The 15100-nt window shown below is 56.1% G+C and overlaps 1 protein-coding gene across 8 annotated transcripts in view; it reads right to left on the bottom strand.

Annotated features, from left to right (window-relative positions):
* Positions 1 to 26: 26 nt before the first annotated feature.
* The window catches only part of BAIAP2 (BAR/IMD domain containing adaptor protein 2), a 31399-nt gene continuing 16325 nt past the window's right edge, over positions 27 to 15100 (bottom strand). Inside the window, exons 7-15 of one of the 8 annotated variants that reach the window (XM_015879993.2) lie at positions 10923 to 11075; positions 9074 to 9301; positions 8152 to 8347; positions 7457 to 7658; positions 7285 to 7353; positions 6640 to 6802; positions 5472 to 5506; positions 3300 to 3349; positions 27 to 1722 (exon numbers count right to left, since the gene is read on the bottom strand). In XM_015879993.2, coding sequence (XP_015735479.1) covers positions 3322 to 3349; positions 5472 to 5506; positions 6640 to 6802; positions 7285 to 7353; positions 7457 to 7658; positions 8152 to 8347; positions 9074 to 9301; positions 10923 to 11075 — 1074 coding nt within the window. In that variant the 3' untranslated portion in view covers positions 27 to 1722; positions 3300 to 3321. Of the gene's footprint in view, positions 1723 to 3299; positions 3350 to 3959; positions 5038 to 5471; positions 5507 to 6321; positions 6421 to 6639; positions 6803 to 7284; positions 7354 to 7456; positions 7659 to 8151; positions 8348 to 9073; positions 9302 to 10922; positions 11076 to 15100 lie in introns of those variants that run through there. The other 7 variants (XM_085522513.1, XM_015879987.3, XM_015879990.3 and 4 more) reach the window with 7 other exon arrangements.

Here is a 15100-nt window from a genome sequence, read left to right as displayed (position 1 = left end):
CCCAAAGGAAAACGCAGGGTGCCTGGTGGTGGGGAGGTAAATTTTATTGCTCATAAATTATTTCTTTTTGTCGTTTTTTTTTCTCTCATTTAAAAAAACAAAACAAACTATTTCAGGTTACATCTTGCAGGTGGCCACCAAGGCAGGAGGTGCACTGAAGCCCCAGGCTCCGCAGCCCCTGGTGTGGTGCAGGAAGAGGACGACATGGGGCTGGTGACAAGGCACACCCCATGGCTGTGAGCCCCCCAGCCCTCCTGAAGGCCCCGAGATGCAGCACAGCCTTCCCCTGCCCCCAGCTCCTGTTGCCCCAAGGCACAACACAGTGGCTGTCAGCGTGTGGCAGAAGGGCTGGCACTGCACGGTGAGACTTGGGGTTGGCACAGCTGCCACCATCCTTGTGGCCCAGGACATTGGGCAGGGTGCAGCCCCTGCTCTGCATTTAGGGGTGCTGTTGGGATGGGCATATGTAAGGACAAGGTGGTGGCTTCCTGCACGTGATGCAGTGGTGCCAGAGGACAGCACCTGGAGGTGGGCTCTGGGGGGCAGGATGCTGAGGGTCACAGTGCTACTCCTGCCCCACAGAGGAAGCAGTGATGTGTCCAGGGGCAAAACGTGCCCTGGGGGCAGCCAGCATCACTTCAGCCCTGTGTGGGGATGCTCTCCTGCAAGGCACCTTCATGAGCCATGGGAGGGGGCATAGCACTGCCAGCAGCTGGCTCTAACTGGAAAGCCCTTCCATAGCAGAACCCCAACAGTGACCAATGCAGTCAGCTCTCTGCCACCTGGGTTAAACCTACAGTCACAGCAACCCGAGCGGTCGTCTGTGCTCAAGCAATTAAAAAAGTGCAACATGACAAATACAATAGGAAAGGCAGAAACCTCTGGGCACTGCTCCCAGCTGTGCCTCACTGGTGCCAGCTGCATCATGCAGCAAAGACGCAGCTCCTGCTCCAAAAACCCCTTCCCCTTTGGCAGGGCTGGGGGTGCGAGTATATATGTGTATATATTTCAGTCTCATGCAGCCCTAGGAATAGTGGAAGAGAAGCAGCAAAGCAGGAGGACTCTAGGGCTGAGCCTGGGAAGGAGCACAGCAGTGCTGGCTACCCCATAGCACACATCCAGAGCCCTCTGCTCCTCGAGTATTTCTTAGCTTATATCCTACAGCAGTACCATAACACCCCCCTATGTACATGGCCATGGCACTGCAGCAGCCCTGAGAGCAGAGTCCAGCCCTGACTCAGGGCTGCAGCACTGGCACCAGCAACTCCTTTGCTTAAGGGGAGACTGGGGCTCTCCTGACCGCCCATTGCCGCTGCACCCCATGAGAGCAGGGTGTCCCCTGTGCCGTCCTCCCTCCCCTGCAAGCTGCTGCCATTCCTAGAAGCAAACCTGGCTATGGGGCACGAGCTGGGAGCACGGGGTGTGCCATTTGTGAGGGGAATCGGGCTGTTTGGCAGCCATCTGACCCCGACCACTGCGAGGAGCGAGCTGGAGCGAGAGAAGAGAGGAAATCAGGGCACTATAGCTTTAGCCTTTGGCTTTTCAAAGCAGCAGGATTAAATAAACTCTGCCTAAAAAGGCGGCTCTGGGAGGCAGCCATGCGCCGGGCGGGGAGGTGCTGGCAGAGCCACACGGCTGCAGCGCTCCTGGCATCAGCTGATGAGCGGCGCCGAGCGGTCGTTCGTCACGGTCGGTTTCAGCTGGACGTTGGCAAAGGGGTTTCTGCAGGGAGAGAGGAGGGCAGAGTTTAGCAGGTGTGGGCCGATGGGATGATGACACGGTGAGACCCCGCCAGCTCTGGCTGCGGGGATGAGGCTCCGATGGCCGCAGGTGGCCCAGCACACCTGTGAGTGCAAGGTATGGTCCACGTGGAACTTTCTCCTACCTTGCTTTCCAGCAGGCCTAAAGCCGAGCTCTTCCAAAGGGAAAAAAGAATAGGAGTGGGTGCAGGGTGCAGGAGCTGCTCTGGCACCTCCCACGGGGGACAGTCCTGAGGTCAGCCGGTGCTGCAGGGGTGGCTGTGCAGAGCACAAGGCATGGATCCCTGCACCTGCTGCCGTGGGACGTGCTGGGAGAAGAGCAGCAAGCTGCATGGAAGCAGCAAAATGTCTACGAGGCAGAAAACAGGGAGAGGATGGGCTCCTACTGCATGCCCAGCGCCATCCTGCAGCCGCCCACACTCGCAGAGCGCTTTTCCCTTTGCTGCACACAGCATCTGCCACCACGTCGGCACGCACGCGCCCTGCACGGTTGCCTGGCACCACCTCCTGTGTGCAAACAGCCCGGCTCTGCCAGCAGCCCACAGCCCTCCCCAGCAGCTGCACAAACCCTCACCCTTGTGCTATGGCACCTGCATGTGGTTGTGGCACCATACTGGGGTCCTGTGCCCATCCCCATGGCTGGCACAGCCCAAGAGCGAACCATGAGCACAGATAGGGGGTAACTGGCATTAGGAGCAGCCACATTATCAGCTGTGCTATCAGCTGCCTCCACCCACAGCAGCACCCACAGCATCAGCAGTGGGGCCAGGAGGTGGGGCTGGAGTCCACCAGGTGCTGCCCCTTGCCATGCCTCACCTTTGGATGCTTGTTTTTTCCTTTCTTCAAAAGATAAATGGCTTTACGCTTAAAAATAGGGTAATTAATTTCCCACCTAATTAATGCAGATGCTTAGATCAGTTTTCCCCCTAGGATGCCAAAATAGATTCTTGAGACTGAAAGAGTAGAAAAGGCAGCTTTGATGAGTCACCAGGGGCTATTATTATTTAACTGCTTTGGTTCTGGCAGGGAAGAGCCATTGGGATGAGAACCCACAGCTCTGCACCATGGCAGAAACAGCTCCACCCCAAGATGGGGGGGGCAGCTCCAAGCCACAGCCCTGGAACCAAGCAGGGGTTGGCATCAATGTCTACAAGCAAGAGAAGCTGCTCAAAAAACATCATTAGTGACCACATATTGGCTCTGCCCCAGGGACAGCTCTGCAGGGTCCAGATGCCACCGGTGACCTACAACCAAAGGGGTTGGTTATGGGGTCAGAGCAGGGTGGGCAGCAGCAGCAGCAGCAGCAGCGAGAAGCTGGGGCCCCTCTGCAGAAGCTCAACAGCAGCAGCACCCACAGCACAGCAGCGATGTGCACAGCTGAGCAGCAGGGCTGGGTGTGCAGGGTCCCACCACCGGGATGGTGATAAGCAGTGACCCAGGGCCCGCACAGCATGGGTGCAGGAAGGAGAGCAGAGGCACCGTCTGCCCAGCGTCAGCGCCCGGCACAGAGAGGGGCACGCGGAGAGACCGTCAACTTACTAACTATGGGCAGGGGGGCATCTCAAAACCTGGCCACTTCAACATCGGGGCTGCAAGGGAAAGAGAAGGCAGGTTGGAGGACACCGGCATGCCTTGATGGGAACAAATGGTGGTGGTTAACGAGAAGAACCGGGTGGAGGCAGCTCTGAGTAGAGGAAGCAGGAGGGAAAAGTAAAGTAAAAAGAAAAGAAAGGAGGAAAAGTGGGATCGATTGAGTGGTGAGTCCGGCAGCACACCCTGTGAGGAGGGGAAGGAGGCACACGGCTGTGAGTGGTGCCAACCTGCAGGGAGCAGAGGGCAGGAGAGGGGGAGTGTGGGGGGGTCTGCTTCTTTCCCAATGCCCCCAGACCAACGCAGCCCCCACAGCCTCGCTGGGAGCCAGGCAGTGGGCACGGGGAACCCCAATGTCATGCAGCACTGAAGGGAGCAGAGATGCAGCACAGAGCAGAGAACAGGGTTAAACAGCTCTAACCCCTTAGCAAAGCTACTTCAACACAAACCTGGCCAAGCTGAGCGCGGGCACAGGGCACTGATGGGATGGGGATGGCACTTGGCATGGAGGGATGGAGAATGGCAACAACAAAAACCAAAAAGGCATGGCAATGCGGGCGGTGATGGCAGCGCACAGCACGGCAGCCGAAAAAGACACCGAGGCCCAGCTCAATGCAATAAATAAAACTTTTATTCAAACAATAACTCGATACAGGGCACGGTTCTCTCTGGCTTTTGTGTTTGTTTTTAAAAAAAAAAACAAAAATAAAGGAAAAAAAAAAAGGATTTCAGCACTTTACAGTCTCCATCTGAGTCCTGCTGGGGTGGTCGTGTCCCCTCTAACCTTCAGTCATTCAGTGCAACATACCCTGGGTTAAAAACCTTGAGCAAAATCGTGACACCGCTGCAGGAGGGTCTCCTCACTGTCTGCTCATAGTGTATAAAACAAAACCTGGTCCGTGTGGCTGCCAGCCATGTCCGAATAAACGGGCAGGTGAGAGGTCTTAAAAATCACATCCAAAAGGAAAGGAAGCGTGGCCAGCTCTGTGGTGCTGGGACAGCCCATGCCCAGCCCCTCGGCCCCCAGCACAAAGGTGAGGTAACGATACCTTGCTACAAAAAATATATATATATATTTATAAAACAACGAGGAGGGACCTGCGGGGCTGTCCTTGAGCCCAGCGGAGCAGCAGCCGCTCCGGTGCCAGGAGCTCAACCCCATCCACTTCACCCCATAGGCAGGTGGAAGTGGATTTGGGGGTGCGGGACCCACGCTGCCCCGCAGCCCAGCGGGTGCTCGGTAACAGTACGTACACCAGGCCATGCATATTGGGTCCATCCTGGGGCATCCTGCCCGCGTCCGCGGCTCGTGTAAAGCCCCAGAGGAGGGATAGTGCATCTCTAACATTCACAAAGTAGTACAAAAAAACTGGGTCCCACTAAAAGTGTAAACTGCATCCAGGCTGCTTCAAAGCGAGCACAGACCGATCGGCAGTTTCTGCTCTGAAAAGGCGTCAGAAACAAGGGCACTGTGAACACCGGGGAGGGGTGGAGAAGCACCATGGTTTCCTTGAAGATCACGAGAGAGTTTAAAATCCGAAAGTGGAGAAAGAGAAAAAGAAAGGGAAGGAGAAAAAAAAACAACTAAAAATGGAGGAGGAGAGAGAAGCAGAGCACTCTTCTGAGCAGCACAGTGCCGCCGTGAGCCCGGTGTCCTCACACCGTTGATACCAGACTGCTGCTGCCGCTGTGGAACAAAGCAGAGGAAGCTGCCCCAGTGCTGCTTCACTCGTCACCCGCGTGTTTATCCCAAGGACTGAGTGAATCCCATGCACGGTTCTGACCAGGGGTTGGGGTCCCCAGCACCCGGGGATGGGGCTCCTGCAGGGGGAGAAGGGAGTGGGGGCACCCCGAGAGCTCAGCCCAAAAGGTGACTGTGGAGACATAGGGCTCCTTAGGTACCATCCCCACAGGGTGTGAGGTTGGGTGCAGCTGGGGCTGGCCCTGAGACCTGCCCTGTGTGAGACACACTGGGTCCCATTCTGCTCCAAGATCTCCATACAGCCAAATCCCAGGCCAACAGGCACAGCCCTCCCTCCCCAGGGACACCGTGCCATGACTGTGCCTGGAACGCATACCGACAATTTGCTTATGTAAGGTGATGGGAAGGTGAAGGCTTACCTGCTCACAGACCTCGTCCCATAGTCATCAAGACCCTAGAGGAGGAGGAGAGGAAGCAGAGTGAGACATGGGCTGCACCCCTTCTGGAGCATCACAAGGACTGACCAAAGTGCATCGGCACCAGGGGATGTCTGGGCAAGAGCCGATGCATTTGGAGATGGAAGGGAGAGGATGGAGATGGCTTCAACAGGATTCAGACAGCAGGGGTAGAGTTGCACCATTTCTCTTTGAAACAGGACTTGGTCTGGATAAGGGGGAGCAAAAGCTGAAACTGACTTGCTTTGCCCAGCCCCAGACTTTGGAGATGTGAGACACTTGGAAAGGGGTCAGAAATCTGAGGTACATCAGTGAAATGCTCTGTGGAGGGGGGTTGTGCTGCATTAACTCCCACCAGAAACCGCGTGGAGTTTGGGACCATTTTCTCCTTCAGCTCTATGTGGTGGTTCTCAGGGCAGCACTGGAACTGGTCAATGTCCCACCCCATAGCTCCCAGCATTTCAGGGACTGTCACCAGTGTCCAGCAGCACCTGTATCACCACAGCCGAGAAAAAATGTTCCCTGTGAGCAGCTCATTTCTGGTGGGAGGCTGCCATGGAGACAGCAAGTGTTGTCCATTGGGGGCTCACAGTGCTGCTTTGTGCCATGGCCCCTCGTGCTCTGCCCATTGCGCTCAGAAGAGCCAAGCTGACCTTCCCTCCTCATCCCCTTCTCGGCCATTGCTTCCCCTCTTCCCTGCCCCTTTCTATGCCAGGAGGGATGCTCGGAAGGGGCTGGGCGAGGCATGAGGGCAGCCAGGCAAAACAAGGCAACTGCAGGTCCCAATGGCAACATGACGTGCGCTTGGACTTACAGCTGTTGACCTAGAGTAAGGCTTGTAGTGGGCGGGTGGTGGTTGGCAGAGGCCACTGGAATAGTCTTTAATTGCACAACCATAGGGCATAAGGTAGTCCTATAAACAATGAACACACCCTGTTGGAGAGGAACTCCCGGTCACTGGCACGTGGTTTGCACCACGCTAACACCATGAGCACACTTCAACACATTTCTTTCTGCTTTAAAAACACAGACGGGACACCGCTCTACGAGAGACCAAAGCTCTGGGACTCATTCAAGCATCTCCCATTTTAAAACATCCTCAAGTTCAGCAAAGCCCCACCAGGGGTCTCACCTGGGAGAAGGCAGGCACGGCCACGCTGTACGGCCTCTGCTTGAAGGTGTTGACGTTCTGCGATGGGAAGGCTTGTGAGGACATGCCGTAGTCGGGCGGTGGGATGGCAATGTCATCTTTGTCAAGCAGGTTGCCCGTGCTGCTGCTCTTCCCCTGTTGCAGGCTGGGTGGGGACAGCAGGACTGTCAGCCAATGCCACACAGCACCAGGGAGAAGAGCAAGATGCACAGAGCCCTCCCCAGAGCATCCCTCCTGTCCCCATCCACATCCAACACCTCCATCCCCACCACCCCAAACAAGGCAGTGGAAGCAGCTGAGCTCCACAACACCCCAGGGGCATGGAGCTGCAGCACAAGTGTCACCAGCACCAAATGCTGCTCTCCACTGCACCAAAGGACATCCTTGGGTGTCCCAACCAAAGAGGACATTCCTTGGCATTTGTGCATGATATCCCACAGGGACTTCACAAAGGGTTGATACCAACTCCATTCTGCTCCAAGCCTGGAGTTATCCCCAGAGCCATATCTCTTTGTCTAGGGGAAAGCAGAAAGCCTCCATCCCAAGGCAGCAAACCCTACTCCTGGGGGAAGCACAAGGTCCCCACCCTGCAAAGCCCCAAGATGTGCCAACACACAGCGCTCCTACCTCGCATGGACCCGCTCACTGCCATCATTGTCAAGGACACGTGTGTAGGAGAAAGGAAACCAGCCCCTCCTGCAAGACAAAGGCAGGGCATCAGCTGATGGGTGCTGATGGAGGTGATGGAAAAGGCTGAATCCAGCTCCCTGGAGGCAGCCCCGAGGGCAGCAGGACTCACAGTTTTGTTTTCTCGCTCTCTCCGTAGTGCCACCCATCCCTGGCCTCCGGCACCAGCAGCGTGATGAGGTCTCCCTCCTTGAAGCTCAGGAGGGTGCTGTTATCCCCAGCAGCATGAGAGAAAATGGCCTGCACCCTCGTCCTGCCGTTCCTCTCGAGCCCTGCAGCCATGGAGCTGGAGCGTGGCAGCGTCTTGTTTTCAGCTGGCAGGAGACAATGACAAGGGCTCAGTCCTTCACCTCACCAGCACCCAGCTCCTTTATTCTGCCCCAATAAAGCCCTTGTGTCTGGCTCACCCCCCTGATGCCTCTGTACAGCAGCTGTTCACTCCCCAGGCTCTGCACATCACCCTGCAGCATCCTCTGTGCTCACCTTCACCTTTGGCACTCAAGTGTCCAGCAGTGTCTTGGGGTCTCACAGGCACTGAAGTGCCCCAGCTGACTTTCCCAAACAACCCCTATTCTCCTATATTGGAGGGTTTTGCCCCAGTCCCACTGCAAAGGACAGCAGCACCTTTGTCCTTCAATACTGCAGATACATGGAAGCCCAGGCAGGATGCAGCCCCTGTTCTTGGCACCACCCAACAGCCACACTGCGCATCCTCCTTCCCATTCCTCAACATTTTCCTCCTGAAAATCCCATCTGTGGGCTCAGAAATCGGCTCTACTCGTTTCCTAACACCATCTCTGGCCTCACCTGAGGCGTAGCTGTTTTTCGGGGTCACGTTTTTGCGAACGGGAAGCGTGTTCGAGTAAGAGTCGCTCAGCTGCTTCTGAGGCTGGGGAGGAGATAAAGATTTGGGCTGTGCTGGCTTCACCTCAGACCAGTGGTTGTAATCGTCACTGTCTGGGCCCGAGACTCCATTCACTGCTGGCATGGCCTCCTGCATGCGCTACGGAGAGAGGAGGGGAGGGAGGGGAAGATGGGGACGGCTCCATTAGGGCACCTAGCGAGCTCTGGGGATGGGCATGCAGCTCCTGTGGGGTTTAGCTTCCTCCTGACACACTGCTGCAAGCTGCCTTACACCCACTAAACCCAACCTGAGCTCTACTGCTCAGTTGGCACCCCCAGCAATGGGCAGGAGACCCTTTACTATGGGTACTTCTATCATGCAAGGTTGCTCCATGCACCTTTGCAGCACGTCTTGGCCTCCAGCACTGGGCAGGAGACTCTTTTCTGAGAGCAATTCCATCACATAAGGTTGCTCTGTGCACTTCTGCAGGGTGTCTCATCCCCAGCACTGGCCAGGACAGCCAGATTTAAGAGCAATTCTACCATGCAAGATTGCTCTGTGCACTTCTTCAGGGTGCCACAGCCCCCAGTGCCAGGCCGGAGATTATTTGATAAGGGCACTTCCATCATGCAGGGTTCCTCCATGCACTTTTGTGGGGTGCCTTGGTCCCACCTTGCCAATGCCAGCCCCAGGGCCAGGTCAGTGCAACCCCCAGCTGCCCACCACACACCCGAGCCCCCCAGTGCCACAACCCTGGGGTGACCAACCCCATGCGCCCACATGTGACAAAGGCAACTTGCTGAGGACAATGGTGACGCTGACCTGGGCTCATCCCTCCAGCTTTGCTCAGAAGGGCAGGACAACTTTCACCACCGAGATACTTACTCCGACAAAAGGTGCCAGCTCCGGGGGAACAGGGAGAGGTTTGGCACCAGGAATGGGGTCAGAGATGATGAGGTTGGACTTGGATGTAGACAGAGGGCTGGGCATGATGGTGCCATTGCTGCTGGCAGCCATCTGCTGCATCAGCTGGATGGCACGGTCCGGGATCTTGTTGGGATCAGAGCATGACTGCTGCCACAGCGGGAGCTTCTGTGTCAGCATCTCCTTCCCCTGCAAGGAGGGAACACAGCATGAGGGCACAGCGACGGGTAGCACCCAACCCTGCAGGAGCTTCAGCAAGAAAGGACCATATGTGGGCACAGCACACTGGATGGGCTCCTTTGTGTATGGCACGAGCAAGGAAAGACCTGGGAACCCACTGCTTCCAGGCTCTGCTAGCAGGAAGGAGCGGCAAAAGACGGAAGGGAAAGGGAACATCTCACAGCCCCACTCCTGGCACAAGGCTCGTGCAGGCTGCAGGGATGCATCACTCTTTATCCCCCCCAGTAAAACCATCCTAAAACTCCAGGTCAGGATTCTCAGGGACGCTCCAACGTCACAAGCTGCAGTGACCACAGCCGGGTCATGTTAATGTGACAGATGCTTGTGACACCTTCACTGCACACGGAGAAGGGAGGATCACACTCGTGCTGTGCACTGTGACACAGGCTCAGGGATGAGCTTCTGTTGCGGGCTGCTTGACCTCAGCAGCCTCCACCACCCACAGTGAAAACACTGCCCCTGGCTGCAGCAAAGGGACAGAGCTGACCTCAGCCAGCTAACACAGCCACAGCTCCTGAGAGCATCCCATCACACAGCCCTATGGAGGCAGATGTCCCAACACCACCCCTCCAGGTCACTCTTCATCCAAACACAGTACACAGCCCCACACACTGTGTTCCTGCAGGTGCTCTCATGGCAACACAACCCAATGCATGCACCAAAAAAAAAACCCTCCCACACCCAGCACAGATGCCCCTGAAGGTTTCCTACTGCCCACCCACCTCAGCACCCACCACCAGCCACTGCAGCCCATGCACACAGCACTCGGTGCTGACGCTGCACCACCACCCACCCGCTCAGCTCCTGCAGCAAGGGCAGGAGCATCCCCCTGCCATGGCCACAGCTGCACTGCAGGTGCCACCGCTCCTCCTTGGGGGGGGGATTGTTCCCCTCTGAAGCAAGCATATGTTGGTGACTGATTCAGCCCCACAGCACAGCACGAGGATGGTGCTGACTAAGCCCAACTCTTCCCGTTGCTCCCCGGTGCCAAGCGCACCGGTGACAGATGGGTGCCACAAGCACCGGGGGGTGGCAGGGAACACGCAGGAGGGAGAGCACGAGGCTGCTGGGAGCTGTGTGCACACAGCCTGTGTATGGGCTCTGATCCAGCCCTGTGCAGCCCAAGGGATGGACCCCAGCCCCTGTAATCAGGCTCAGAAGCAGACAGAGGGCTGGAGCAGATGCTATTGGGTTTGATTCCTTCCTGTGCTATGGACAAGGGGTGGTATGGGTGGGAAGGAGCCCTCTGGCAGCTCTGCAGGAACTCTGCTCTGATCAGAGCAAGAACATCACAGCTTTGAATATCTTCTGCTTTTACAAATCAGAAGGAACCGATGCATGAGCATCTGGAGGGGCCCCCAAAGCACACTGACAGCAACAGCACACCCACTGGGGTGACACCCAAAACCCTCCTGGCCAAGAGCTGCCCATGGCAGCCTCCAGCTCACCTTCCTGCAACACCGCTGCATCCCGACCCTCCCAGCACCTGCAAGGCCCTGCACAGCCCACAGACCACAGCATCTCAACCTGCTGCTGCAAGCTCCCCAGGCACGTAGGAGCCCCTTCTCACCTTGGCATGGTAGGTGATTGCACTCTTGGCCACAGCACACTGCTTCTCCACCAGGAAGCAGAACCGCCTCCTCTCCTCGGTCAGAGCTGTCTTATAGCCATCAGAGACGTAATTCTCCAGCTCACCTTGCTTGTTACTGATGGCCTCGATGTACTGCAAGGGGAAGAAAAAGCAGAGAGGTGACCGTGATGCTCACAGTGTGCCCCATAAGCACCCACACCTGTTAGCAGGGGAGATGCTTGTGGGTAGGAGCAGCAGCAGAGCCAGCTCGGGGGATGCCCACAGGGGCTCCTCAGCACAGGACACATCCATGTGTGCCTGCACGTCCCCTCCAACCCACCCATATTCATCAGAACTCCCCCCACGCAGAGCTGCTGACTCAGCGCGCGGGCTGAGCTGTACCGTACAGCCGCCCTCTCACCAAACGGGCACTGGAGGCTGTCCTGGCCCTCCCCCACCCCAACACTGGCAGCAGCCCCCGCTCATCTCATCTCCTACATCCCTAGGACAGCAATGCACATAGAACATGTGGAGCTGGGGCAGCACTGCTGGGCGCCGCAGCCCAGAACAGCGTGCATGGGGTGCACAGCCCATAGGAGTGCATACAGCATCCCCCTTGGCACTGAGCTTTCTGCTGTTAGCAGCCATTCCTCGATGCCGGCCTCAGCAGGGCCCCTGCCAGCACTGGGCAGGGATGCTGCAGACACAGCAGAAGGAGGCTCTGCTGCTGGCACAGCTCCTGCTCCACCTACATGGCTTCTGCCAGCTTGACTGCTTGGCTGTGCCTGCGCACACTGTGCCAGCAGGAGCGGGGCACGTTTGGTGTGGAGCACAAAACAGCACTCAGAGCAAACCGGTGTGGTGCAAGCATAGCACAGAGCTTGAGAACAGCACAGCAACCGTGTCCATCAGTGCACGTGAGATGTTCCCATCTTCTAAACCAGCCCTTTCCTCTTATCCTGCTCTGTTCCCAGCTCCTCTGCACCAAGCCCCATGAGGAACACTGCACACTGCCAGCAACAGGACACATCCTACAATGAATGGGGCCACATTGGTGCCATTGCCTCCACCCAGGACAGTGGCACTGGAAATCTCTGAGCTGCCCGGGCACTGCTGAACCTGCTCCAGGAGTCTCCCTGAGACAGGAACTGAACTGGAAATTCAGGGCCCAAAGCAGCTTTGCTGCTTTCTTCATGTTGAAGGGTTATTTTTAGCATGCTACAGTATTTATTAGCAGACACACAAAATGGAGCAAACCTCAACAAAGCGGCGAGATTAAGTGATGTCCCAGACATCAAAGAGGGCTCAGGGCAGAGCTGGAGTCCCTGCCATCCCACACAGCACCCCAACAAAGGGGGGGCCCTGTAGGAACAGGCTGGCACCTGGCTGCTGTAGGGCAGCCCTGCAGCACCAACAGGGCTTAAGGATGGGTAAATCTCCCACCTGTAGCCACAAGCATCACTCCTAGGAGAAATATCTTTCTCCCAGCTCAGAAAATCTAGCCATAGGAACTACAGTACAGCAGGTGTTTGTACATCCTCCAGGTGAAGCTGCAGGGAGAGCTGGACCGGGCACATGAAGGCAGGAACAGCCTGGAGATGGCACAGGCAGAACAGGAGCAGCAGCTCTCATGTGGGCAAAGGGATGCAGCAGCCAGAACAGAGCTCGGCACCTTCAGCTCAGCAGTTTAATATACAGGGTGGGGGAGGAATGCAGGAGGGGCTTTGCAGCATGCTGCCAGGTAAGCTTCTCCCAGCACTAGGAGACTTCCAGTTTTAATCACGACTACAACATGCAAAGCCCTATTTTACATCCCTGATTCCAATCTTGCTTTGCAGGCATACTTTTAATTACTTCGCTAACGAAGGGCTTGCCTTAACGGCTGCCACCAGTTAGAACACGTCCATTTGCAAGCAGAGTCTGTGCACTAAATTTAGTGCTCTCGCTGCTTTGTGCACTGTGTGGAGATGAGCACAGCAAGGGTTTGTTCTGAGCACTGATTACCCCACAAAATGGTGAGCACTGCCTCAACCCACCGGCCAGCTCCCATTTGGGCTTCACCCCAATGGCAGTGCTGGGTCCCACTGGGGGTGATGACTGCATCACACAACCCTGAGGCATCACTGTGTGCCATCACCACAATGTCCCCACGGACAGAGCTTCAAATTCTCATTGTAAGCATCATCTAAACAAAAAAAACCTCATCTCACATGGGAAAGCCCCCCCCACTCCATGGGGGCACCCATCCGGGCAGTGCTGGTGGTACCAAAGCCCAGCGCAGGCGCCTCCAGCAGCTCCAAGAAGCTTTTCTGGGTTTCTAGGTTGGAGAAGCCTCAGATAACCCCCCCTTCCCCCGCTCCTGAGCGCATCACCTCGCTGTCACCAGAGCCGCTGACCCAATTAACACAGCAGCACGTGGTGGGGCTGGAGCCCATCCTGGGGTGCTCACAGCCCCAAAGGGGGCAGTGCTGCAAGGTGGGGTGGGGATACAGCTGCTGTCTGGGGGTACCCAGAGCCCCGTGGTGGCACAGCACAGGGATGCACAGCAGGGCACGGCACCTTCCAGCAGCACCGGGGATGCTCCATTCAGAAAGCCTCTCTGAATTAGCCCAGAGCAGCCAGCCAGCACAGGTGGAGTATCAGCATCATTACTGAACTTCACCCAAGTCCTTAATAACAACACAGGTGTACTGGAAAAAAAAAGAAATCAGTTCAAACCGTTCCACCAAGGAACACAAGAACTAGTTAAGGATGTAAGCCAAGGGCAATGCTAATCACCACGGCACTGAGCTCTGCAGCAGAAATCACCGTGACAGATCCTTATCAGCAATTGGGTACATCTGCCAGCACAGCAAAATGGGCTGAGAGGAGGACCTGTGCAGATAAGAGGGGAGCAAATACAGGGAGCACTTCAGCAGAGGACCATCACAGATTGGTACAGCCATAAACTTGAGCTGGATGCAGAGCAGGGAGGGGACTGTGACCCTGTGCTGTCCCCAAAATAGAGCTCCTGTCTGGGATGAGGTGAGATGGAACTGGCAGCACTTGGAAGTAGATGAGAGTGAGGAAGTCAATGTGCTGGGCTGATGGGGCAGGAGGCACTGCATGGAAGGAGTGACCGCTGTGAGGAGAGGGGATCTATTTAAGGAACCACAAGGGAGAATAATTAGAAAGTAATGGGATAAAATAAGATAGAAGTTAGGCTGATTAACCAAGAAAGAGCTTCCTAAGCTGTCAAATAGTCTCAAGGAAGAACAGCCCCAAGCCCATAGCACAGCACAGGGTCAGAGGTGAGACCAGCAGCACTGGGGATGCTCAGTCCCTTAGCACTCAGGAAAGGGTCTCCTTATCTCCAGAAGCTGCTCCTTGCATGGAAGTTATGTTCCCTGCCTTGAGTTTTATGCTGAACTTATCACCTTTTTAGCAGGTTTTTGGAACCAGCCCTGCCAAGGGTTAAACCCTGCATCCAACTCCAGAGGAGCCCATGTCCAAGCCACAGCCCAAAACCTCCCCATCCCCTCCATGGAGCCCTGCAATAAGCAGCTCCTCCCAGCCAGTGGGTACCTGGCGTATCCCAACCCCATCCCATCGTGGTCACCCCTGTACCCAGCAGGTCCTGCCACCAGAGCCCAACAACCACCTGCTCCCATCACTGAAACGCACTGCCCTCCCCCATTACATTGCCATCTCACATCTGTTCTGCAGGGCAGTGCCTCATCCTTTTACTATTCCTGTATGCTTTATGTAACACCACGTACACAGCTCTGTGCAGGAACACGCTCCTGCAGCGCCGTGCTTCCTGCAGCCATGCAAATGTCCCCTCAATGTGGGGACAGCTCAGGGCAGCCACTCCACATTGGGATCTGGTGCTGAGATGTGCATTACATGGGCTGAGTTCTGCCCTTCCATCAGGGTCACGAGGCATCTCAGCAAGAGAAAGAGAGGCTTTAGGCTTCATTTCTTTATCAAAATCAATCCACTCGGTTGAGCTTATTTGCAGCAGCTGCTGTGGGAGTTGCAGGAACAGCCCCAGGAAGCAGCACTCGGGCAGCAGGGATGGATGTGACAGCCCAGCACCGAGCACAGCCCCAGCCCCTGGCTGTGACACTGCATTTGGACACAGCACAAGGAAACCTGGGCTGAGGCATCTGCAGCCCCGCAGCTTTTATATAATTCCT

Source organism: Coturnix japonica, chromosome 23 (genome assembly GCF_054131305.1).
Source record: "Coturnix japonica strain WE chromosome 23, WE-NBRP24, whole genome shotgun sequence".
NCBI classification, from domain to species: Eukaryota; Metazoa; Chordata; class Aves; order Galliformes; family Phasianidae; genus Coturnix; species Coturnix japonica.
The sequence above is the reverse complement of the archived record's forward strand: the minus strand, read 5'-3'. Positions and strand labels throughout refer to the sequence as shown.